The sequence below is a fragment of the Cataglyphis hispanica genome, chromosome 17 (assembly GCF_021464435.1).
Source record: "Cataglyphis hispanica isolate Lineage 1 chromosome 17, ULB_Chis1_1.0, whole genome shotgun sequence".
Classification (NCBI taxonomy): Eukaryota; Metazoa; Arthropoda; class Insecta; order Hymenoptera; family Formicidae; genus Cataglyphis; species Cataglyphis hispanica.
In genome coordinates this window covers 494,957-518,966 of record NC_065970.1, presented here as the reverse complement: position 1 = coordinate 518,966, position 24,010 = coordinate 494,957, and the positions used below count along the sequence as shown (strand labels likewise).

The 24,010-nt window shown below is 34.2% G+C and overlaps 3 protein-coding genes across 3 annotated transcripts; 2 read left to right on the top strand and 1 right to left on the bottom strand.

Moving 5' to 3' along the window:
• Window positions 1-9,743: 9,743 nt before the first annotated feature.
• LOC126856049 (uncharacterized) lies at window positions 9,744-17,568 on the top strand. Its single transcript, XM_050604228.1, is given in 4 exon segments — window positions 9,744-11,362; window positions 13,549-14,904; window positions 16,022-16,616; window positions 16,619-17,568. Coding segments are annotated over 4 exon segments (4,497 nt in total). The 5' UTR covers window positions 9,744-9,751; the 3' UTR covers window positions 17,554-17,568.
• LOC126856096 (cytochrome P450 9e2-like) lies at window positions 13,219-15,420 on the top strand. The gene has a single exon (XM_050604299.1). It carries the CDS (start codon window positions 13,369-13,371, stop codon window positions 14,926-14,928), a length of 1,560 nt encoding a protein of 519 aa, XP_050460256.1. The 5' UTR covers window positions 13,219-13,368; the 3' UTR covers window positions 14,929-15,420.
• Window positions 17,569-19,673: 2,105 nt separating the features above from the next.
• Window positions 19,674-23,938, bottom strand: LOC126856095 (cytochrome P450 9e2-like). The gene is made up of 2 exons (XM_050604298.1): window positions 22,223-23,938; window positions 19,674-21,826 (listed from the first exon to the last, which is right to left on the bottom strand). The coding sequence occupies exons 1-2, from the start codon at window positions 23,776-23,778 to the stop codon at window positions 21,823-21,825; spliced, it is 1,560 nt and encodes a 519-aa protein (XP_050460255.1). The 5' UTR covers window positions 23,779-23,938; the 3' UTR covers window positions 19,674-21,822.
• Window positions 23,939-24,010: the final 72 nt, after the last annotated feature.

Below are 24,010 nucleotides of genomic sequence, written 5' to 3'. Positions count from 1 at the left end.
TAAAATAAAAATATGACATATATATATATATATATATATATATATATATATATATATATACTATACGAAACGTCTCCCATCAAACATATTAAATAAATGCGCATTTTCTCACAACTTTATTGCTATTCGTCGTTACATTCTTGACGTCGCGTCATTTAATGATTTGTGTCAGAAAGTAATCATCTCTTTTGGTGCGTTAATAACCCTCACGCGGGGCGTTAATAACACGATGATTACTTATGTTAGAGTTGTGATTGCGATATCTAAACGGGGCCATGCGGCTTGATTATGTTAATAACTTTATTTTACGGATGATATATATATACATAAGTTTGACCGACCCCGAAGCCATCTTGGAAATTTTATTCTCGACAGAAATGAGCGTCGAAGCAGCTTATTAACAAAGTTAAATTGAGCAAAGTTTCTGGCTCTGATTACTCGCTTGCGCGCAGGCTGGTTCGGTTTTCAGCAGCGGTGAGTTTATTTCACCTGGGCAGTAAAGCACAGCGCAGTGTTTCCCATTATCTCATCAAGATTTATTTATACACATTTGTTTGTATATTATTTCATCGAGCATTGCGTAGCACTCGATACGCACGACGAACCGCCCAACAGCTGATAGCTATTGTATAGAAACTCGAGCAATTATTATTTCGTTTCGTCATATTAATTCGCACGATACGATAATCACTGAATTGATTGACCGATGTATTTACGATATATCTTTAATCTATCTCGCTTAATTACTAATCCTCTTTTTTCCACTACGCCATTTTATTTCTGATTACTGCGATATCCCAGAGAATACAATTGGTGGTTTTTTTTCAATTTTTATCACTCCTTGATTGAAGAAATAAAGCAATATCGCGGTGGGTGAGTAATCATCCGATTGAAATTTTTGCTACATCATCAGCTCCAATTATGGTTATGTAGAAGATTATTGTACAAATATAGGTTTGCCGAAAAAGGCAAAGAAATATCTCGATATACATTATCTTTCGAGTGGGCGATAGAACGAAGGCGCGACCCACGACTACGTTTGACCTTCGCAAAGTTTGCAATCTCTTGTGCAACCTGTTGCCTCGCTGGCAAAAGACGGCTTTCAAACGTACCACGATGAAAGACTGAATGGTACGCGCTGATGCGACATTCGCACGTGCTTTACGATGATGATTATTCGCGCGAGAATCCTCAAACGGAATTAGCAGCAGGAATTCAAGCATATGTGTCATACTTATATTCCCTTTTTTTTTGTATTTCTGCTCGTGTCATATATATATCACATGATGAGTGAGACATTTGTCTTTTTTTCACAACCGATAAAAAATATTATAATTAGAAACGAGAATAACGGACGCGTATTATCGGGGGCATCCGCTTGACTCAATCACTGCGTATCGCTTGTAAGCTACTTTTTTTACAACAATTTGTTTGGCAAAGTGTTCTGGAGCATTTTTAAAATAAATCGCACGCGTGATACATATGTGTGTGTGCAACTGACGCATAAAAAAGAATAATGAGGAAAGAGCAGGTGACGGAGTCGGGCGTAAGCTATATTTGACAGTGAGACCATTTTTCAAGACTCTGTGTCGGGTATATACTAGAGAAAAATACGCCAATGTCAATGTACAGAATTGAGATAAAATCTTGGTAGAAGAATTTTTAAGTTTCACAAATTCTATCTTTATTCAATTTTTACTCATCATTTATGTTAATATTCTGTTTTATAGTTTATTTATAAGGCTCTGTCCGCATCTTGTTTATGCAAATTGAAGATTGTATGTATTAATTATGCAGACTATAAGAAACACTAATATTTTTGACACATGTTATTTTGATTTCCAATGCAATTAACTTTTCTTGGGATATAAAAGAATATTTGTAAAATTCGACGTGAAATCTTATATCTATTATATTTTCGCATTTACCGACATCGTATATCATATTATAAATATATTTTTTCTGAAAAGTTAAAAAGTGGCTAAGAATAGGAGCATTAATAATTTGGAGAGTCATCCGTACAATTCCCATTTTCGTCCAAAGCTTTCTGTCCCCTTCGGGAATAATTTATAAGGAAAAATAGGGAGAGCATAGACAAGCATGAAGAAAAATAAGGAAGAGGGACGCAGGTGAGAGACTAAGTCAGACGGTATTTTTGACAATGCGATCATTTTTCAAGGATGGAGGTAGGAAGATGCAGTCAGTCATCTCGCACTATCTCGACTTTCGCGTGAAAGCGTCGAAATCGCGTACACTATGAGAGCGCCACGAGCTTTCGAATGTCTGTCATTTCTCACGAGACAACACTGAGCCATAAAAACATGCGTGTAATAATGCTACCTTTTTGAATATTTACACTGGTCTCGGAAGAATAAAAATGATTAGGTGTGCATCTGGAATATTGCCCCGTCACATGCTGAGATAATAAGATGACGTAATAAAATAAGAAGAGAAAACATACACTGCGCGCAATATTGCGTCAAAAAGGAAGTCGTTTGGAAAGATTACTTTAATTTTATTACAACACGTGGATTAAATGCTTTATCAGTCTTAATGCTACAGATTTATATAAATTGACATTGCGATGGCACACATATGAATTATGAATTATTCAGCGCAACAATTGTGTAATTTCTCGCACGTCTCTCGACAACTTGGCAAAGCTATCACTTGGTCACTATTTTAACAATTATTTTAATTTAACGTTTGTTTGATTTGATTTGCTGGCAAAGAAGGAAATTACATGTAGAATTTTTCATCCATCGTGAGCATAGTTTGCGAAGAGGAATAAAAAATTTATATTCTATTATTTCTGAGAAAATTGTTGAAAGCGTGTCATATTGTAACGCACTCGGAATGCATATTTTTTTCTTTACATTTCGCCGTATTCGATCGGGTCGTCTTCAAGCAAGCTAGATTATGCTAATAAAAAACTGTTTTTCCTTCTTTGAATAATCTTACGGCGTATCTCGCATATATCCGTGCTCTTTCCTCGCTATTAACAATGCAAATGACTTGAGACAGAAGCACCGGAGAATGACGCACAGCCATAGTTGCGTAAACAAGATACAGAAAAATTGCTCAATTTCGCGACTGAGAATTGCGTACTTCGCGAAGGCTCTGTTGTTCTTTAATAATGTACATACATTTAGAGCGGCACACATTTATGTCGCCGAAAGCTGCATCTAACCGAAATCAATGATAATTTCACTATTGTATCGGCATTTGTTGCCCGCTTGCTGCTCGTACAATGATATTGAATGCACTCCGTTTACACGTCATTATTCAGCGATTGGTTATTACGCTGAATCTATTGTAATCTCTTCGAATAATGAGCGTTCTCGCGACTACTCTAATGCTAGTACAATCCACAATTCGATTTTAATAGATAATCATTTTTATGATTCCATCTTTTGTCTGTGATATATTTGCAAATAATATATACGTAACAATATAATTGATAGCAATAAAAAATCAACAAAAGGACATATAATTTAAAGCACACAGGATTGATTTTTGTATATATATATAATGGAAATTAAGTGACACGAATATGAGCCGTGACACGTTATCAACATGCCACACATTATCGGAAACAACTTTGATAATCATCAAATGTGTTTCCAATAACTCTAACAAATTTCTATTTGCGGGAAATAATATATATTTACACAATATTAATATATAAAATAAAATTCTAGTGCAAGTGTATATACATATATATTTATTTATATTTATATTTATTTATTTATTGATAAAAGTATATAGCGTGCGGGAAAATATGGGAAATCTTTTTGTATATAAAAACAAGAATATAAGAGAGAGAGAGAGAGAGAGAGAGAGAGCTTTAAATTAATAAATATCGCTCGCGCAGAGAGTAATCGCATGGAATCGATGAATCGTTTGCGGAAGGAAGAAGGAGAAGCGCTCATCCGTCGTGCATTGATATCCGACGATAGAGTCTCGGTCTCTCGTTTCGCGTCCCATTGCTTGTAGCATAGGAGCATGTGTATGTATGTATGTATACGCGACTGGTCGCTTCGGAAGAAGCTGGACAGGGAGCCGTGATCGATCGGGTCATCAAACATCTTGCCATATTGTTGGCTGAATCCCTGGTGGCGGTGAGGGTAAGGGCGAGGCTCGCTATTTTTATTACGCGGTTTAACCTGACGGCGATTGCATCGACCGGAGACCGATGACGTTTTTATATACCGTCGCGAGTGACGAAGGGCTAAACGGAAAGGAGAAAGAGTGGAAGAGCGATATTATTTTTTATACTCTCGAAAGATTTTTAAAAAATATAAAAAAAATCGATTTTATTGAAAAAAAAAAAAAAAACTATTAAATTAGGAAATTTCATTAGAGTTGTGAAACTTTAAAAAATAACAAATTATTTTCCGTTTGATGGCAGATATCATTATAGACATACACGTACATTTTGTTTCATGCTACTCAACGCTTATCTCAATGTCCATAAAACACAATAGTAAAGAAGCAACCTATTAAAAGGGAAGATATCTGTATCTGCAAAGTGATTAAGGAGAAGCGTGTAGCCATATGAAAATTACGAGTGCGTTAGCGCGCTCGCGAGCGCGATGCTAGAGTGCAACAAAGAACAATAAATAATGGACCGGCTTGTCTATCCGAATACATTGCGGAGAATACCACACGCGGGTTATCTCACGCGAGGAGCCGCGACATAAGTATGCATGAAGTTAGCTACGGCTCGTCTGAAATATTAAGCAGCCTAGACTCTTCATGCCGAGGTCTGAAAACTGTTTACCCTGGAGGACGCGACAGAGGGAGTCGGAGCCGCCGTTAAAACCACGGCCGACTACCTACCTACCTACCTACTCCGTTTGATAAATAATGCGGTCCGCATTTTGCGCGGGAAAACTTTTGGATATATCGGAGACACGGCGGCGAAACGGGATCTGAGAGCTGCGTGTGGGTTAAAATCGCATCGCGTTGCAGCGTGTGTCGCTCGGAAGCAATCTCGCTGCCGTGTAGATGAGATCTATGCAAAGTTGGCGCGCGCGCATTCTCTAATTCTTTTGTCAAAATCTTGTAGATTTACGTTGTATTATATATCGGAGACGGATCGGAGCCATCATCGCGCGCGGACTATGTTTCCTCAAAATGTCAAATTTATATCAGCTGATTAATGTCATCTGATTCAAGTCAGCTGATTTATGTCAAATGATACGTATAATATGTGTGTCCAAGCAATTCTTCTATAGCTACTGTCTAAATGTTATAACAATTGCCGCCGGCGGGGGCCAAAGTTATAGCAACTTTGGGACGACGCGACTAAAAAGTACGCTGGTGTTTTCCGACGATCATAGTTCCGAGGGCGGCGTGCGCACGGCGAAGATTGCAAAGTTTCACCGAGGATTCCTTACAAAGCCTGACTTATTTAGCCCCGGGCCCGCGAGCGCGATGGGCGCCACCTCTCTATATATAGCCTCGTTCGCCGCCCCTTTGACTCCGCTTCTCATCGGCGGCGGGGCACGACGGGCCACGTTCGCGTGGGTGGCAGTCGGTGTAGAAGGGCGGGGGGAGGGGGAGGTTGAAGAGGGGTAGAGCGAGCGCACAGGCGGAAGAGGAAGGTTGCAGGAGCGAGCTTGAAAGGACGAAACGCTCTTTTGTCGGTGCCCGCAGAACTTTATTAATTGCGCGTTTTGTTATGCAGATTCCTGCTGAGCCAGTCTCAGTCTTTCCAACTCCCAGCTCTGCCCGAAGCGACCTTGTCTGCCTGCCCAGTCGCCGACGCGACCCCATTAACTCTCCGCTAGGAGAGAGAGAGAGAGAGAGAGAGAGTCCAGAACCCCGCCTTTAAAAGATTACCCGTCGAATTCATTGCCTTCAATTGAGAAAACTTTACGCGTTTTGCAACGATCTCTCTCACCATCTTTGTTATTGTGTATCGTGTATATATCCTCGAATACGTGCGTACGTATCTCGAAATTTGCGTATCATGCTCATATGCTTTGTCATTATGACATGGTAAATTATGTTGTTTATAAAATATGATCTCTTTGCTAAGATGCCATTAAGATGCTATTAGAATACCAGGAAGTCAGATAATTATCTGCTAATGTTTTTTAATCGAAGTGTGATCAATGTCCATTACGCAGTTTTTACATAACAAAGGTTCTTACGCATCGTAAATACGATCAAATTGTGAAAATTTTATCAAAGACTATTCAATCGATTCTTAATTAAAAAATTTTATCAATATATTATTACATGCGTGTTGATAAAAAAAAAAAATGGATGGATTAAATAAATATTGATGGCACAAAGCACATGCCGTTAAAAGACGTAAATCGTCCGATTTAATCGATGTTTGACGCATTTAGATAATGATCGATTGTGATCGAACTGAAACATTTTGTATCCGTGATACACGCGATACGAATGGCGTACACGAAACATGTTCTCGGAGAACCATGACTTCCGAGCGCTTTGTTCCAAGCTGATTGCACCGACGTGAGTGGCAGCGGCGAGCTACTCCCTCGGACGCACCGATAATTAGCCCATTAGGAAATTAAAAGTCCAACGGCTGTTGAAAAGGCGAAGCCGGTATCGTTCTGTTTCGCCGGAAGCGGTAAGACTGTAGTCATTACTCCCAGTCTGAGCAAAACGAAATATTCCTCCGGGAAATACAGCATAAGAACCACTTAAGAGCATCGGCCTCCAGTTCACTTTCTTCTCTCCCGGTTTAGTCCCTCTTTCACTTTGAATCGTAATAATCGTGACACATCAAATACCGGTTGCCTGATACAAGTTTCTGCCATGCTCAGAAACCGGACAAGAACTGCTAATACCAGCGAGATTGCTCGATCAATGACACGACAAGAATCATGAATCGCGAAGAAATTGCACGAGCCATTGAAGTAGAACCGTTGAATAGAACGAGATATAAATTCAGCAAAGGTATCGATATGCCAGATTTTTCACGCGAAATAATTTTGTCATTATGTACAATTATATATATATATGTCTCTTTTTTATTATAAAATCGTAAAGAGCTATGCGCGACGATTATATAAACTTTTTATAAAAAAGGGATTAATTTTTTTCTTAATGTGAGAAAAAACGAATTTATACGTATACCGCCAATTAAAGACACTAAATACTTTTATTCTGTTGTGTATTATTGTATATAACGATAAAATTATCTAAAATTATCTATGAAAAACCTGACATACGCCGCAAATATTTTCGCTAAATTTATATCTCGCTTTATTAATGTCTAATCAGCGATCAATATTATTACGCTCATCGAAATGACGAAGAAAAAGTGGGGATAAGATAAGATATTTGCGACAAAAAATAGAAATAATTAAAAAAATAAGATATGGAACGCTAGAAAAAATACAGGAATAGAGAAGAGGGGGGGAGGGGGGGGAGGGAAGGAGAATTAAAAATTCGCTGACACGGCTACGAGATGTCATGCTATACATGTATGAGCCGGAGAATGATTCGCGATAATTCCGCTAATATCGAATATCTCGAAAGACGCCTCTCTCTTCCTTTCTCTCTCTCTCTCTCTCTCTCTCTCTCTCTCTCTCTCTTTTCCTCCCTCGCTTTTGCGGAACGAAGAGCGAGAATGATTGTGCTCCGTGGTGTTTCATGTGCCTGTTGCGTTGCAGAAGCTCGCGCGCGCCTGTATATTAAATGGTGTTCACGGTTCACCAGTCAAATTGAATCTCGGGCTATTGGCAGATTCTCAATAAGCTTCAACAATGGACTCTGTTACACGAGCCCCGCATTTCCCTCCCACTCTTTTCTACTCCCTCCGTATCGTTCCGGCCCGTCGTACTTTCGCTCGGCACGTTCTCGCATTTCCTTTCAGGAACGTATCCATCGTATTCGCTACACTACTTGCGCCGCTGAGGTTTCGTTTCTACAGCTCGATATCCTTAAATGTGATCACCCCGGCTCGAAAAGGAAGCTTTTAATTTTCCTTTACATTTAAATATTCTTTGGAATCTTTAAAACTCCCCGAGTTATCGATTGTGACATCAAAGGCGAAAAATAGTGTAAATCTTTTTTATCTTACATCATCGAAATAAATAATTTTGTCCACTAATTAATAAGGATGAAAATTGCATTAAAAAACTAAGTTTATTATTATCGTAATTCGCGACGACAAATGTTTAAAGCAGCTTTTTCATCTTTTGTATCATTTGATAGATTGATAAAACTAATTGATAAAAAAGGTTAAAATATTTTTCTTTTAACAGGTTATCGAGTTTTAGAGTTATTTATTAATTTATGAGCCGAAAAAAAAGAAAGTATTTATTTTAAATTAATTATTTAGATATTTAGTAATTATTTACATGTTTAATTATGCATAATAATTATTATGGCGCACATAAAAACTTTTGATATTATTCTAAAAAGTAAGATAATAAAAAGAATTTTAAAATTTACTCATAATTGAATTTCTAGATAGACACGATCCTGTATTATTTCATCGGTTTTTTTCAATTTCCAATCGCAAGTCGTATATGTGCTGTCTGAAACTTTTGAATCAGAAAATAATATGTAGATGATGTGTGTGTATATATGTATGTGTGTGAGACGACACATAAGCTATCACAACAATTTATCAAAACTATACGCAATACACAAGTAATATACAGTAAATGGAGAAAATAAACAAACTGTTTTGAACATTTGTCGTGTCACGAATTATAGTAACATAATTTCACTTCTTCTTTTCCTTTTTTAAATACATCGCGTGAACTTTCATCATCATGTTAACATGCGCAAGAGATCACAAAATTAAAATAATAAGTTTAGATTCAGATAATGCGGCGGCGACGATGCAAGCAAGAGAGACTGAAAGGGAAAAATCAGATTTTAGGAAATTTTTGTAATAGTCGACGTTTGTATGGTTCACCGATATATATATATATATATATATATATATAACGTGAAGTGCGGGCAGCGCGTGCATTGTCTGGACGAGGTTAAGAGGGTTAGACCGAGTTAGGGGATGTCGTGGGAGGGGTTGAGGAGATGGGTGGGTATCGGTGTAATGAAGAGCGACAGTGGCACCCCCGACCATCGCTAATTTGCCGCTAAGTGCCCGGCTTTGTTTCCGTACGCTGATCCCATCGTTCGCAATATCCTGGATCCAAGGCGACGTTCCACGCAGTGTTTAAGAGAGAAAGCCAAATAACCTGCGGTATTACCCGGCAATCCAGTATAGATCGGACTCGGGTGGAAAAGAGACGACAAAGCGACGAAGCAAATATATTCGATGGAAGAGAGGGAGAGAGAGAGAGAGAATATAAAAAGCCAGGATACTTTTTTAATATTAGCATCAACCTGACGATCGAGTTGATAAGAGAGTCATTTAAAATGTAACCGCTCTATAGATGCGTTAATTCAATGCACAAGATCAATTAATATTTTAAGTCACTTGTAAATGTTTCAGATGTATCAAAATTTAACGTGTTCTTTTATATTCATTGATTAGATGTCCATTTCTTTATTAAAGCGTATTTCGAAATAAAGCATCTAAATATATTTTAAATGTTTTTCTTTATCGATTCGATTGTCGAGTTGCTGCTATCATTATAAAGATATCTCATCTTTTCACTTTTTATATTCTCTCTCTCTCTCTCTCTGTCTTCTCAAAATAATTAGAATTGATAAATGTCAATAATATTTCCCTTATATATATGTTACTAACAAACGCGTGGCGTGTTGTTACAAACAACAGCAGTTTTTTATGAACGCGCGATCTGACAACATCGGTAACTTTTATCTCGCCGTCATGGATATTTGGATACTGTTGTCGATTTTAGCCAGCACCATCGCTGTTTATTACTACTTTTTTAAGGACTTAAATTTCTTCAAAAAGCATGGAATTTTACATATACCACCGTGGCCTGTCGTGGGCAATATGGGGCCGGCATTCCTTCGCCAGTTATCAATGGCCGAAATTATTCAAAAAATCTACAATCTGAATCCAGATGCCAAATACGTCGGTTTCTTCGACGGCATGAATCCAGTAGTGTTGATTCGCGATCCGGATCTCATTAAATCCATCGGCGTGAAGAACTTCGAGTCGTTTCCCGATCATCGCGCTTTTATCGACGAAGTTAATGATCCTCTATTTGGCAAGAATTTATTTTCCATTCGTGGTGAAAGATGGAAAGATGTGAGATCTTTGCTAAGTCCCGCTTTTACGTCTAGTAAAATGAAAGCTATGTTTAAGCTAATGTCCGATTGTGCTGCCAGTTTCAGCGAGTATCTTTTCAAATTGCCTGCCGATAAAAGTGTTATAGAAATGAAAGACTACTTTACCAGATACACGAATGATGTAATCGGAACGTGCGCCTTTGGGATCAGCGTTGATTCTCTGAGAAATCCTACCAACGAATTTTATATGTACGGAAAAGAGGCTACAACTTTTGACACTCTCCGTACTATAAAATTCTATTTTATCAGAAGTATGCCCACTCTCACCAAAATGTTGGGTATTAAATTCGTTAGTAATCGTGTAGGTCAATTTTTCAAAGATCTCATAAGAAACACGATATACACGAGAGACGAGCAAAATATCGTACGACCGGATATGTTGCAACTGATGATGGAAAGTAGAGGAAAAAGAGGACCCGGAAAGGAATTGACTGTCGAGGATATGACCTCGCAGGCGTTCATCTTCTTTTTTGGCGGCTTCGATACCGTTTCTACCTTGATGTGCTTCGCTGTTCATGAAATTACCGTTAATCCAACCGTTCAGGCAAAACTACGTAACGAGATAGACGAGGTTTTAAAGAAAACGAACGGGGAATTAACCTATGAGGCATTGAACGGAATGCAATATTTAGACGCTGTGATTGACGAGACTCTTAGACTGTGGTCCATAGCCGTGGCTATAGATAGATTATGTGTGCAAGATTTCGAGTTACCGCCAGCGCTTCCCGGTGATAAGCCCTTCGTCGTGAAGAAAGGAACATACGTTTGGTTTCCTATTTACGGTATCCATCGGGATCCAAAGTATTTCGAGAAACCGGATGAGTTTTATCCCGAACGTTTTTTGGGAGAGAATAAGAAAAAATTAAATACTAACGCGTATTTACCATTCGGAGTCGGGCCAAGAATGTGCATAGGCAATAGGTTTGCATTATTGGAGACCAAGGTCGTGATATTCCATTTATTGGCCCGTTGCGAATTGAAACCGTGCGCGAAGACTTCTCATCCTTTAAAATTGAGCAGGGGAAGCTTCAACATGCTGGCAGAGGGAGGATTCTGGCTAAAAATTCAACCGAGAAGTGATGCTCATCCTAGTATACGTACAAGCGTTGTTAATGGTGATGCGGCTAATAGTCATATTTAAATTTGTACGAATGTCGAGATAAAATATACATTTGTAAATATAAATTAAATGCTATTCTACTTTATTGAGAAAAATAATGTTGCAAAGATATATCATAAAAATATGTCATAAATCGTATTAAATATATTTGTACAATTATAAATTTAAATGTATATAAATGTATAACAACGCAAAATATAAGATATTTTTTTCCTATTATTATTTATTCAGATAGATATTATTTAATTAAATCCAACAAAGTATAATCACACATATACACATACATATAGTAGTTTTTTTTTTTTTTTTATAAAATATACGAGTTGTTATATAAACATAACACGTAATCTGTAACTTTCTCCTTTCTCTCCCTCTCTCTTTTCCTGTGTGCAAATAAATTAATTATTTATAAATAATAAATTACATAAATATAAGATAAATATTCATAAAAGATAATATTAAATATTAAAATGCCTAAAAAATAAAAAAAATATTACCAAGAAATATAAAAATATAAGAAATACACATAGATTATGAAAGTAATATATAACTGATAAAATAACTGTTTTTAACTTGTGATGAGTGCACTATGAAGTCATTGCTTTTGTTTTTGAATGATTGTCAGTGATGCATATTTAACTCTACAGTATGATGAGAATCAAGGTCAAAATGATTATATTGCAGTAAGAGCGTCAAAGATTAAAACGGAAGATAAAGACAAGGCAATTGCGAAATAGTATATCGCGAAATTATAACGATATCACGATAATAATATAAGTTAAGAAAAACTGAGAAAGTTATATGTATTATTAATTAAATATATTATATAATAACAGTCATTAGTAAACATATTTATAAATATACATAATGACAGAAATATTATTAACAATACACATACATTAACCAAATCAATTTTCTATTTGAGGACAAAGAAAGATTGACACAATTGTTACAAATTTTGTAATTTTAAATACATTAATAATTATGAAGTTTTGAATTTAATAAAATACACATAACTTTTCATATTATGACAACTTTAATAATTCGACACACACATTTCTTTATATTTGTTAATAGACACAGACAACTAAAAAGAAAACAATAAAAAATTTATATTTTATAGATATATGATATTAGAGATTATAAATTCTGCAAAGAATTTTTTTTTTCTTATTTAATTTAAAAAGTATATCAAAGAATCTACTATTAGAAAGATATAATTGTAGTTTTATAAGTATTTTTTTATATAAATAATTACGTATAATGTAATTTTATTGACATACATATACATATTATATAATTGATTTATTCTTCGATATAACATTTACGTCCTTAGATTCACGCAATTCCGCAATTCCGCAAAACTGCAAAATCATTGTTCATAATATCATTTCAATGTCGATAAATAAGCGTTATAAATGATGAAGGGGAGGGGAGGAATAGTATTTAAAATATAAAAATAAAATGACTCGTGGACGCGTACTTGTGCAACAGCAAACTTGATATCATTTATATTTATTGTATCAGAAAAAAACAGCGATAAGAAAGATAAATCTTACAAACAAACGTAGATAAAAACTAAAAATCAGCAAAAATAACAAAATGTTTTTATATAACGCTCTTTTATGTAAAATCAACAATAAATATACTTTTAGTTCAAAAATATCACAACGAGTAATCACATCTATGGCCATCACCTTTAATATTAATTATTACTTATGTATTACATAAATAAATAAAGAAATAAATCAATAAATAAAAAAACAAATACAATAAACAATAAAATTTATTGATTTGTAAAATATGAATATTGTGTTAATATTGATATATTAATCGTGATATATTATGTAATGTCAGCGTTTGCAAAGCGCTTTTAAGTCAGAAAGATGTGGCCATATGAACAGTTATCCGCAGCGGCTCGTGGTAGCATCATCGCTAGTGCGCTAGTCAATCAAGCAAATCAAGTTTTGTCAGGCATTTCGCAAACAGATTCCAACGACAATTTGAAATAACATACGTGTGCCATGGAATATTGGTCGATACTGTTATCAATCGTGATTGGTGTACTTGGCATCCATTATCTGTTTAGAAATTACAATTTCTTCAAAAGACACGGTGTCATTCATATACCGGCTGTTCCAATATTAGGAAACCTGACATCGGTTATATTTCGCCGAATATCATTCATCGATTACATTCTCAAGATATACAATTCTAATCCAGATGCAAAATATTTTGGATTCTACGCCACGACAAATCCAATATTTTTCCTTCGCGATCCAGAAATCATTAAATTTATTCTTGTGAAGAATTTCGACGGGTTTCCCGATCGTCGCGGTTTTAATGATTTGAACGAATCCTTGCTTTCCAACAATCTGTTCTCCCTTCGCGGACAAAAGTGGCGGAACGTGCGATCTCTATTAAGTCCTTCTTTTACATCAAGCAAGATGAAAATGATGTTCACTTTGATGTCGGAATGCGCTGTGGACTTTACTAATTTTCTGGCGACATCTATACCATTGGATAATAGCGACATGGATATGAAGGACGCCTTTGCTAAATATACAAACGATGTTATCGCCACGTGTGCTTTTGGAATCAAGATCAATTCTGTGAAGGATCCGACAAACAAATTTTATGTTTATGGCAATGAGGCAGTTAACTTCTTCAAGACTCGCCCCATCAAATTTCTTTTTCTTAGAACCTTTCCGACGCTCGGACGGATTCTCAATGTAAAACTTATAGACAATCACGTATCGGATTTTTTCAAAGATATTATAAAAACCACTATCGCCACTCGTGATGCCGAGAACATTACACGTCCGGATATGATTCAATTGATGATGGATGTCAGAGGCAAAGAAGGTCGAAGAGAGCTTGAGCTCGACGATATGATCGCGCAAGCGTTCATCTTCTTCTTCGGTGGCTTCGATACTAGCTCGACCGCAATGTCCTTCGCAGCTCACGAACTTGCGGTTAACACAGATATTCAAATCAAGTTGCAACAGGAAATCGACAAGGTTCTCGAGGAAACGAACGGGGAAGTGACTTATGAAATTATTAATCGGCTCGAATATTTAGATTTGGTGATAAACGAGGTTCTCAGATTATATCCACCAGCCTCTGTTCTAGAAAGAGTATGCGAGAAAGCTTGTGAATTTCCACCCACATTACCAGGCGAGAAGCCTTTTATTGTGAAAAAGGGTATGACTTTTTGGATTCCGGTTTTCGCAATCCATCGTGATGCAAAGTACTATGATGATCCGGAAAAGTTTTGTCCTGAAAGATTTATAGACAACAAAATGTACCATAACTCTTCGTACTATATGCCATTTGGATTAGGGCCGAGAATGTGTATAGCCAACAGATTTGCCATGCTAGAGGTGAAAATCTTGCTGTTTCATTTATTAGCGCGATGTGAGTTGAAACCATGCGCGAAAACTTCATTACCATTAAAATTCAGCAAGAAAAATAGTTTGTTGTTAATGCCGGAAGGTGGATTCTGGTTAAATATTCAGCGCAGAAGCCACGTGCATCCTGCGATTAAATTTACAACACCGGTTAACGATATTGCTAATTTTTAGAAAACATTTTAAATAAAAATAACAGCAATTTTTACAATTATGCTAATAATATCTATTTTATAAATAAAACCTCATATTACACAATCTTATAAATATATATGTGTACAGCGTCACTCGGTTATCTTACGTCTTTATGCTATATAATTTATGTAATTTTATTAGATTTACATATAATTATGCAAAGTTGCATAATAATTATTGACAATTAATGATAGAGGAGTAATAGTTTTTGTCACAGTTGTTTCACAACTTTACGTTGCGCAATTTTTTATATTTAGACTTGGCAATAATTTGTAAAATGATTATTACAGAAATCGCGATATTGTTATAATCATGATAATATCAAATCGTAATAATATCAGCAAATAAATAGCGATAAGAAATGAATTTAACGAACAAATGCATACTAAAATGTCTTTATATTAGCATTATTTTCTATAGGATAAATTTGATTCGCATACAATTAAATTATATAACTCTTTTCATCCCTTTTTTCTCGAGGAATGTTATTAATTAATCCCTCTCACATACAATATTTATATAGAGCTTTATACAAATGAAAATAATAGCATAAATAACAATTTAATTGCAAGGCACATTATTTTTTATATTAGAAATTGATCATAGTTATCTATATGTAAATAGAAACCTTATTTTATATAAATTGCACAAATATATTAAACAATGCTGACATTGCTGTGGTATAACAATATGTAGCTAAATATTTTGTTACTTATATTTATTAATTATTGTACATGTATTTCATAAATATCATCAAAATAAATATAGAAATACTCACTGATTCACTGATCGAGCAAAATATATTCTCAGTAGCAATTATGAATCTTATATGGCATCAACTTTTTCAATATAGTTTATATAGTGTTAATTTCTTTTTTATTAGCAATTATGAATCTTATGTGACGTCAATTTTTTTTTTTTATTCATGAAAAAGATCCGCGAATATATAACAAGATAGTGCTGTCGTATGAACAGTTGTCCGCAGCGGCTCATGTTAACAATATTATTAGTGCGCTAAATCATTTTGTAAGATATTTCGCAAACAAATTGCAACGACAATTTGAAATAACAGTCGTGCATCATGGAATATATCGACTGGTCGATACTGTTATCAATTGTGATTTGTGCAACTGGCAGCTATTATCTGTTTAGAAATTACAATTTCTTTAAACGACACGGTATCATTCATTTACCGGCTGTTCCAATACTAGGAAATATGACATCGGTTATATTTCGCCAAATATCATTTCCCGATTACATCCTCAAGATATACAATTTTAATCCAGATGCAAAATATTTTGGATTTTACGTCACGACGAGTCCAGTTTTTTTCCTTCGCGATCCAGAAATAATTAAGTCTGTTCTTGTGAAAGATTTCGAAGCGTTTCCCAATCGTCGCGGTTTCAGCGATTTGAACGAATCCTTGTTTGCGAAAAATTTGTTTTCTCTTCAGGGGAAAAAATGGCGAGACGTGCGAAGTCTACTAAGTCCCTCTTTTACATCCAGTAAGATGAAAATGATGTTCACTTTGATGTCGGAATGCGCTGTGGATTTCGCTAATTTTTTGCCAACATCTATACTAGTAGATAACGGCGACGTGGATATGAAGGATACCTTCGCTAAATACACAAACGACGTTATCGCCACGTGTGCTTTTGGAATCAAGATCATACTATGAAGGATCCGACAAACAAATTCTATGTTTATGGCAAAGAGGCGACTAACTTTTTTAAGACAAACCGTATTAGATTTCTTTTTCTTAGAACCTTTCCGAAGCTCGGACGAATTCTCAATGTGAAACTTATAGATCGTTACGTATCGGATTTCTTTAAAGACATTATAAAGACCACTATCGCCACTCGTGACGCCGAGAATATTACTCGTCCGGATATGATCCAATTGATGATGGATGTCAGAGGCAAAGAAGGTCGAAGAAAACTTGATCTCGATGATATGATCGCGCAAGCGTTCGTCTTCTTCTTCGGTGGCTTCGATACTAGCTCTACCACGATGTCCTTCATAGCTCATGAAATTGCAGCTAACCCAGACGTTCAGATCAAGCTGCGGCAAGAGGTTGACAAAGTTCTGAAAGAATCAAACGGGGAAATAACATATGAAACTATTAACCAGCTCGAATATTTAGATCTGGTAATAAACGAGGCTCTCAGATTATATCCACCGTTTGCCTTTTTAGAAAGAATATGCGACAAGGATTATGAATTACCACCCGCATTACCAGGCGAGAAGCCTTTCATTATGAAGAAGGGTATGACTTTTTGGATTCCGGTTTTCGCGATTCAACGTGATGCAAAGTATTATGATGATCCAGAAAAGTTTCATCCTGAAAGATTTGTAGATAACAAAATGTATCACAACTCTTTCTGTTATATGCCATTTGGATTAGGACCAAGAGTGTGTATAGCTAACAGATTCGCCTTGCTAGAGATGAAAGTTTTGCTATTTCATCTCTTAGCGCGATATGAGCTAAAACCTTGCACAAAAACTACATTGCCAATAAAATTTAACAAAAAAAATCTCATAATAATGCCGGAAAATGGATTCTGGTTGAATGTTCAACATAGAAGCGATATGCAGTCTACTTGAATCTATAATAATAATAAACGATGTTATTAAATCCTAGAAAACATTTTAAATAATGTTAATAAGAAAGTTTTCATACCAAAAATTTTTGTATGATACTTCTTAGATAGAACGTAACATTTTTATAACGTAATACGAGTTATTTTATATTATAAGCAACTGTACAAGATTAATTCGTAATGTTGTTTATTTGATAAAATTTGTATCATAAATATAAAAATCTTACATCTGTAATTACAAAAATTTTTAAATTCATATGATCTACATAAAAAATGCTAAAATTATAATTTCGGTGGAAGCTAAAGAGAATACTTTTAATATGTACAGACACATATAATTTAATAAAATTTCTGCGTCTTAAATTATTCTTGATTATTTGAATCATTAGATACGCGCACACTTGTCATATTGAAAAAATAAAATCAACAATAAAATTTAAATGACGAATTTCACGATAAATCTAGAAGTAAATTTTAATCGCAGCATTTTAGTTTTGATAACTTTTTGAGCGCATATTTTGTAATTATTACATGGAAAGAGAATGGTGCAAAGAACTCCAAAAATAATTATAAAAGTGTTTTTGCCACACACCCTGCTCAATTTCTTCGTAGCGAGACAATGCATCGTTTCGAGCCACCCTTATGATCCCTACTTCATCAATTCCTGGCCCTTCTCCAACATGCGGTCCCTTTCCAGCGGCGGTAAGTGAATTAGATTAGAGAAGGGGTACTTTTATCGAGTCAGGATACTTGCTCGGAGATACACCTCGGGGAGTTGAAAATGGTCATTTTTACCAGTGATATAGTCTCACACTATATATAAACTATTTATTAAACTATATATATAATATTAGAATTTTTATTAAATTTGCAAAGTGTTCTTTCGTCAAAAGATATGCTTTTTGTTAAATATATTATTATCAATAATTTTTTGTCAATTAATATTTACTTTTTTCTAATACTTGTGCTTGTATATTTTGATAGAAAAAGAAATAATTAATAGTTGTGTAAGATCTGATTATGAATTACAAGATGACGAGTAAACATATTTAAAAACTTGTCGTTCTAGCCGCCGATCGTTCATTATAATGCATTAAGCGCGGAGAGAACTTGGCCGATGATTATCGGTTGGTCGCTAATTATCTAAATTACAAGGATCTCTCGTAACATCGAAGGATAACCGTATCTAATGACCAAGTGGATCAAATGCAACAAAGTGTCCAGTTGGCTCGCTATAGCAAGCACCACGACAAGCGTCACGCGAGCGCCTTATTTAATAAAAGTCTGTCAGTCTGTGTCCGTCGAGAGGTTCGCCGCGCGCGCGATTCCTTTGGAAGAGAAACGGCTGTCGCGTCGCGTCGCGTCGGCGAGAAGCGCACGCTCCCGACCGCTCATTAAAGTGGCATTCACAAGCTCGTATCGCGTCTCTGGAAACGCCCAATCACGTAGTCGAATACATTATACGGCTGTTATCCGCCGTGCAACTGCGCGCGAGAACGTGCATCTAATGCAGATCCTCTTTGGTCAATGCGAGAGAGACCTCTTGCTCGGCGCGCAGAATCTCGCCTATTATACCACCGGATCGGCAAACTTTCTGTCACAAGATCAGTCTATATATAATACTTACAAGGGGAAAATTTTATAATTCTGTAGAGTTTCAGGGCAAATTTGTAACTGCAATTATGGCTGCTATGAACTATTTTTAATATTTTTAATAGAATTAATTTATTTAATAGATAGTATTTTAATAGATAATATTTAGTTCATTTAATAGATAATAGATTTAATAGAATTAACATACCAAATAGATTTAATATTTTTAAGAGAATTAATTATTTTAGAAGAATTCTTATTTATGGATTATTTTTTTGTTTGATTTTACTTGACGGTTTTTATTGTACATTAGCTATAATAATTGAAGAGATTCGCCGGAATTATTTTTGAGATGTGCAAACGAATAATAAAATCTTATCTTTCATTTAATTTTAAATAAACTGTACTTTGGACTTGTAATTTGAAAATTAATTATATGATATTATATATACAGATTATTGTGGCAATTTGTGATAATTTGTGATAAATAATGATTTCTTTGAAATTTTCAAAGAATACATACATAGAGAATTTTATGCTTATTATATAATTTAATATATTTATTATAATATTTATTACAATATTATTAAATATATAATTATATAATTTTAGAGCTTATTTTATGTGGAAAATTTGTTCTAGTTATTATGCACGTATAACAGAAAGATTATAATATTGAAGTGTCCATAAATGATATGACCATATTTGCACGTTGCTGTATGATGGTGAATTTTGTCTCTCCTTCTCCCTTTTATCTCTTCTTTTCTTCTTCACTTTTATAACTATCATGCGTAGGAGTCTATTACGAAGTTCGACGTAATAAGCCGAGCTATTTTAGAATGTTGATGCAATAGAGCAGTAGGTATGTACATAATTTACAATATAAGACAAATATACATATATTTCATAATTAAATATATGAGTTAATAAATTTTTTTTAATATGATATTGTCTGCATAACAATAGATGTAGTGCTATAATAATATATAGTATATAAATAATATATTACAACACATGTACTTTGTAGTTTTGTTATTCATGTCAACTTTGTTCATCTAATGTTTCTGCATTATTTTTTATATATAATGATACACATTTTTTATTCTTCATCATAATAATGTTATCATTAATCTTCACTACTTTAATTAACACTTGTCTGTATCATGCATTTTTATTCTAACATAATAAATTATGAAAACAACCAGCTTATCAAATTCAGTGAAACGTAGTTGAAAAATAGATGTTTATTAAGACAGTAATGTTAAAATGTGCATTATTATATATTGTGTATATTAGATGAAAGATTATTTACATTATAAAATTGCAAGTTCATCGATGATTACGAGACGAGATAAAAAGGAGCACTCGATCTTTAATTCTTCTCATGTTTTCTTTTTCCTTTGATCTTTAATCTTTGATTAATCTTTAATCTTTTCTTTTTTTATCAATTTTTTATCAATTTTTTTCTCAACACATATATATAAAAGTATTCGATGAAAGAATGTTACAAGAATGATATTATAAAAGAAAATTGAATCCCCAAATTGATCAAAAAATATATAAATAATAAAGATATATCGTTATTAATATTAGATAGGATAAATAGATACTTATCTATTTTTTTAAATTAACAAAAAAGAAATAAAAAATTGGGCAATTTTTATATTTCTCTTGAAAATAAACGCAACATATCACTTTCATGAAATATGTTTCTAAAAAAGTTATAGAAAAGAAGTGTAATAGAAGCTAATTTTAATATGATAGAAAAATAACAAGTTTTATAGAAAATGCTAATTATTATGTGCATATGCTAATTGAAAGATAATAACATGAATGATCAGTAAAGATAAATATGACATTATCGAATCATAATGATCAACTTCCTCTTTCTCTCTTTAATTTCTTGTATGTACATTATATGGAGGAATTGGTTGCATAATTTGATGCAATACGCCAAGGTTTTTTCTGATGTTAGTTCAATCGAACCTAAATAAATGACTGAATAAATATAAGATTCAAAAATATGTCGAAATATATATGTATATTAACATTATTGAAATATATATTCTATAATTATATTTATAATATATATGTTACACACACATTTTTTAAACTTGTTTATTAATATGTTAAATTTTTTTGTACATAAAATATCTTTTACGTAGAATAATGATATATTTAATCATATTGTGTATGTTAAGTGCCCATTAATTTTAGCTATTTTTAATAATTATTATCTGTATAATAAATTTTTATTTATAAATTTTTATTTTAATATATGTAATAAATTGCGAAAAAACTTTTTGCAAAATGTAACGAAATCTTGTGCAAAAAATACAAATAATTTTTATGACAATAATAATGATGCCAATGTTTGTATTAAAAGAATATAATTGTTGTTACACATTAAACTATAACACATTAACTAATAAACTAATTACGATATTAGATAAAGAATAATATTTGATCTTTAAACTTTAATCTTTTTATGCTCACTCTTTTATCAGAGTCTCAGCAATATGTAAGATATAAAAACATCTTTGTTTTTAGCATATCAGAAATACTTCTGACGCAATACGATGCATTTGATTTTCTGAACTTACAGCAACATTAATCTTCTTATCTCAAAAATAAGAAAGAAATGTCCTTTATGTTCATTTTGGTTTTGGTGTTTCCAATTTTATCTGAAATTTCATTAAAGAGATATAGAGCTACATCTATATAGAATTTTTTTATTCTTACATATATCTCTTTTAAAATTATTTTATTATATAGAATCAATATTTTAAATCTCTAAGATTATTTTAAAAATCTAAGAAACCTTCAAGATTATTTTATTTCATAGTATCAATATTAAGCAATTCGTAATATCAAAAATTTGAATATTAAATTTTTCTATTTTAAGATTGTCAATCACATACATATTTTTTATAAAAACTTTAAAAAGGTAACAAAAATAATTTTCTTTTAAATTAATATCACCGATAAACAAAATAGCAAGAAATGTTTTATATTGAAAAAAATTTATTAATTTTCAAATTTTCAAGGCGTAATTAGAAAAATTGATGGAATTTTCTTACAGCTGATGTGTTCCATTGACTGCGTTAGTAACAATAGTGGGATGAATATTTTTCCTTGGTGATACAGTCAACCAGAAGCCGCCTTCGGGCCGCATAGCGAAGCCATCTTTAGCGATCTTGAGCGGCAGCGATGTCTTCTCGCAAGGTTTTAGATCGCAACGTGCCAATAGATGAAACAGCAAAACTTTTGTCTCCAATAAAGCGAATCTATTACCTATACACATCCTGGGGCCCAACCCAAAGGGTAGATAGGCTCCGCTGTTGAGAGTCTCTTTTTTCCGTTCACCAAGAAATCGTTCGGGATCGAATTTTTCCGGCTCTTCAAAGTATTGCGGATCATGATGAAATCCATAAATTGGTATCCATATGCTTTCTCCTTTTTTTATAGTAAAAGGCTTTGTCCCTGGCAATGTCGGAGGCAACTCAAATGTTTTCGTGCATACTCTATCTACTGCTGGAGCAACCGGATACATTCTGAGAGCTTCGTTAATCACGGCATCCAAGTATTCCATGTTGTTAACTATTTCGTATGGTGCTAATCCATTTGACTCTTCCAAGGCCTTATCAATCTCATCTTGAAGTTTTTTTTGAACTTGCTCATTCACTGCAATCTCGTGAGCAGCAAAGCACATTAATGTCGAAGTGCTATCAAAACCGCCAAAAAAGAAAATGAATGCTTGAGATACCATATCTTGGATAGACAGTTTTGGTTTGCCTTCATTACCTCTAGTCTCCATCATCAATTGCAGCATATCTGGGCGAACGATATTCTTCTCATCCCTAGTTTTTATGGTATCTTCTATGAGGTCTCGAAAGAAATTTGCTATTTCGTCACGAATAATTCTTATTTGAAACATTTTTGCCAGCCATGGCATGCTTCTGTAAATGTACATCTTTAGAAAAGCGATTATGCCGAAAGTGGTCGCTTCCTTGCCATAAACATAGAATTTGTTGTCCGGGTTTCTCATAGAGTCAACACTAATACCAAAAGCACAAGTAGCTATTACGTCATTTGTGTATCTCGTAAAGGCGTCTTTTATTTCCATCTTCCTCTTATCTGTTGGCATTTGCGCCAAATAATTGCTAAATTCGGCAGCGCAATTTGACATCAATTTAAACATACTTTTCATCTTGCTGGACGTGAAAGCTGGAGTCAGTAAAGACCGTACTTGTCGCCATCTCTCTCCTTTGAGGGCAAACAGATTTTTGCCGAATAATGGATCTTGATGTTCCTCGATAAAAGAGCGATGATCCGTGAATAGATCAAAGTTTTTCAGTGCGATAGATTTAACAAGATCGAGATCGCGAATCACTGTAACTGGAATTGTCATATCAAACATGCCGACGTACTTGGCTTCAGGATATAAATCATACATATTTTTCACAAGATGAAGCATATGTTCACGACGGAAGATGACTCCTGCATTATTTCCGAATATGGGTAAAGGCGTTTTATACGGTATGCCATTTTTTTTGAAAAAGTTAAAATTCTTGAAGACGTAATAATAGAGGCCGAGAGCGCCCGCTATCACTGTCAGAGCGATTACGTATACCATGGTTGCAAAAAGTACTGGCTTTATTAAATTAGTATACACATTTTATGTAGTGCTGAATATAAACCGACTTTTGCACTTTATCAAATATTTTTTCTTTTTTCTTATGCAATTAATAACGAAGATAGTGTACAGAGGCAACTTTATACGTCGAGATTCAACGATCGACTGCTGTCGCATCGGAATGATTTGTTATATATACGTTCACGTGATCATCATTGCCCACACAAGATAA